Source organism: Berghia stephanieae, chromosome 15 (genome assembly GCF_034508935.2).
Source record: "Berghia stephanieae isolate SIO BIC M18660-M18661 chromosome 15, UCSD_Bste_1.3, whole genome shotgun sequence".
NCBI classification, from domain to species: Eukaryota; Metazoa; Mollusca; class Gastropoda; order Nudibranchia; family Aeolidiidae; genus Berghia; species Berghia stephanieae.
Window position 1 is genome coordinate 22474597 of NC_088374.1, and position 2500 is coordinate 22477096.

The 2500-nt window shown below is 39.8% G+C and overlaps 1 protein-coding gene across 1 annotated transcript in view; it reads left to right on the top strand.

Moving 5' to 3' along the window:
• Nucleotides 1–2500, top strand: part of LOC144960769 (uncharacterized) — a 9831-nt gene that overhangs the window by 5914 nt on the left and 1417 nt on the right. Inside the window, exon 4 of the mRNA XM_078894065.1 lies at nt 397–2500. This exon is cut by the window's right edge and continues 1417 nt beyond it. Coding sequence (XP_078750191.1) covers nt 397–875 — 479 coding nt within the window. The 3' untranslated portion in view covers nt 876–2500. The remainder of the gene's footprint in view (nt 1–396) is intronic.

A 2500-nucleotide genomic window follows, 5' to 3' on the forward strand; every position in this document is an offset into this window, starting at 1 on the left:
CCATGTTTCAGACACGCCTTTTCAGATCTTCATTGTCCAGATTGTCGCCCCTATTATAACTAGACACTAACAAATTATATTTTACGTTGATCTCCTATGGGGGTCCCTATAGCTCAGTTGGTAGAGCACTCACTTCACACGTGTTTGGACCTATACCGATCCTGGGTGCAGTCGAGATGTTTTTCTGATTCTCCTGTTTACCTAGCAACGATTGGGTAGCTGATTCTGTTAGATATTGCGGAAAGCACATTGCGATATACTAGCGTTCTATCGAAAGGATATCAAGCAATTGCTATTGTCCATTTCACACTTTAGAAAGTGACATTATCTCCCGCTCTAGGGCTTAATGGCTCTGAAGTACTACCACTACTTTTACCTTTAAAAAATCTTCCACAGATTTGGGGAAGAAGAAATCGGTCAAGGACTGTGAGGATGTTATGTTATGCGCCGGGGATAAGCACGGGATGGAAGAAGAGATGCTGCCTATCTTGGCACAATTCCGTATTGGAGAAATTTATGACCACCTGGATAGTTGGTGCTCTTACCAAACACAGTGCCTGGATGACAAATGTGACGACAAGGACATTGTATCCCAAGTCACATTTGTGGAAACAGTGCTTGCTGAGATGTGTTCCGAAAGAGAGAACTTCAGGGACACCAGTTGTTATCAAGGCGATTTCCAAGAGAGAATGTTCGGATGCCATGACGTCGGAAGGAGAAAGGAACCTAACTACTATCAGGAGCTCAAAAATTGCGTCAATGATGCACTCGGTGAACTTCCCGGCTGTTCTAGAGACAGTTTCTTTTTCCACTTCTTTACCTTTGTAACTGATTTAAGGGTTGAAACAAAATTCAATTTTAGAATTGCAAAGTAAAATCGTGACCTGTGCCCTCATAACGGTGTTATGTCGGGCTAGATAAACGCTCTCCTTATCAACTTTTCGGACAGAATATGTGTTCTTGAGCTTAAGTGTAAGATCAATTCAAGGAACCAGAATAACGATAATAAAGACGATCACGGTAAGAAGACGTTCACTATCTCAATCGTAAATGTTTACGCACCAACAAGTCATCGCGCAAAACAATACCCAGAGGAAACTGATAAATTTTACAAAGACCTAGACGATACACTGAACAAAATAGGAAACAAATCAATATTAATAATTGCTGGAGATTTTAATGCCAAAGTAGGAAAACGTCTCGACAGTGACACACTATGTTTAGGATCATACTCAAAAGGAAAACGTAACGATAACGGAGAAAAATTAGTCCAGTTCTGTGAACAGAGAAAACTTTTCATAACAAACAGTGCTTTCAACCACCCATCAAGACACCAGACAACATGGGTAGGACAAAGGAAAGACCAAACCCAAGACAAAATGATAACAATACACAACCAAATAGACTATATCATATGTCGACACCGCCATAAACACTACTCAACCAACTCGCGATCATACGGTGGTACACTGCTAACATCCGATCACAAACTTGTAAAAACGAATTTCAACATAAATGTGTACAGACAACGAAGACAGAAAGGTAAAACCGCAGTCAAAATAAACACGGCAAAAATAGTAAATGAGCGAGAATGTCGCATTCATTACCAATATGAACTTAACTCAAGTCTATTTAAAATAAAGCAAAACAGCAATCCAAACAATGAATGGAAAGAGACGCAAGCGGCAATGAAATATGCGGGGGAAGAAAGTGCAGGCTCTATTAATACAACTAAGAACAAACCAAATCGAACGCCTAACATCGCTATTAACGATCTATCGCGGCAACAAAAAGAACTTAGGATCAGGATACAAAACACGAAAGACTCGGAAGAAATAATAAACCTGAAAACGGAACGAAACAAAATACTGCATTCAATTCGATCACTTACAATAAAACACAGAAACGAGGAATTAGACAAAAAAGTGGAAGACATAGAAAAGTCCAAAAATAACGCATCGTCTATGTTCAAAGCGACGAAATCTCTGAACCGAAAACCATTCGAGAACCCAAAACTACAGGATAAATTTGGCAAACAGACAACAAATCCCAACGATATCCTTGACATTGTAACTGACCACTTCCAGCAGAAATTTCACAAACAAGTCTCACAAATATCGCCCTTCTCAGGAAACCCTAGAGACCTAAACAACCGCATCACAACAACTGAAGTTAGAAATAGCATAAAGTGCCTAAACAATAACAGATCCCCAGGCGAAGATGAAATTCCCGCTGAATTGCTGAAATGCGGTACACTCTCCCTGGATCTGAGCATTGCAAACATAATGAACAAAACATTCTCAACACACAAAGACTGGGACATTAACAGCGGTGTCCTAATTACAATACAAAAACCAGGAAAAACGAAAGGACCCGTAAACAACCTGCGCCCAATAACATTACTGAATACCATAAGAAAAACACTGTCAACTATTGTCCTCAACAGAATTAGACCGAAAATAGAAAAATACCTATCACATAGCCAAAGCGGGTTTCGCCA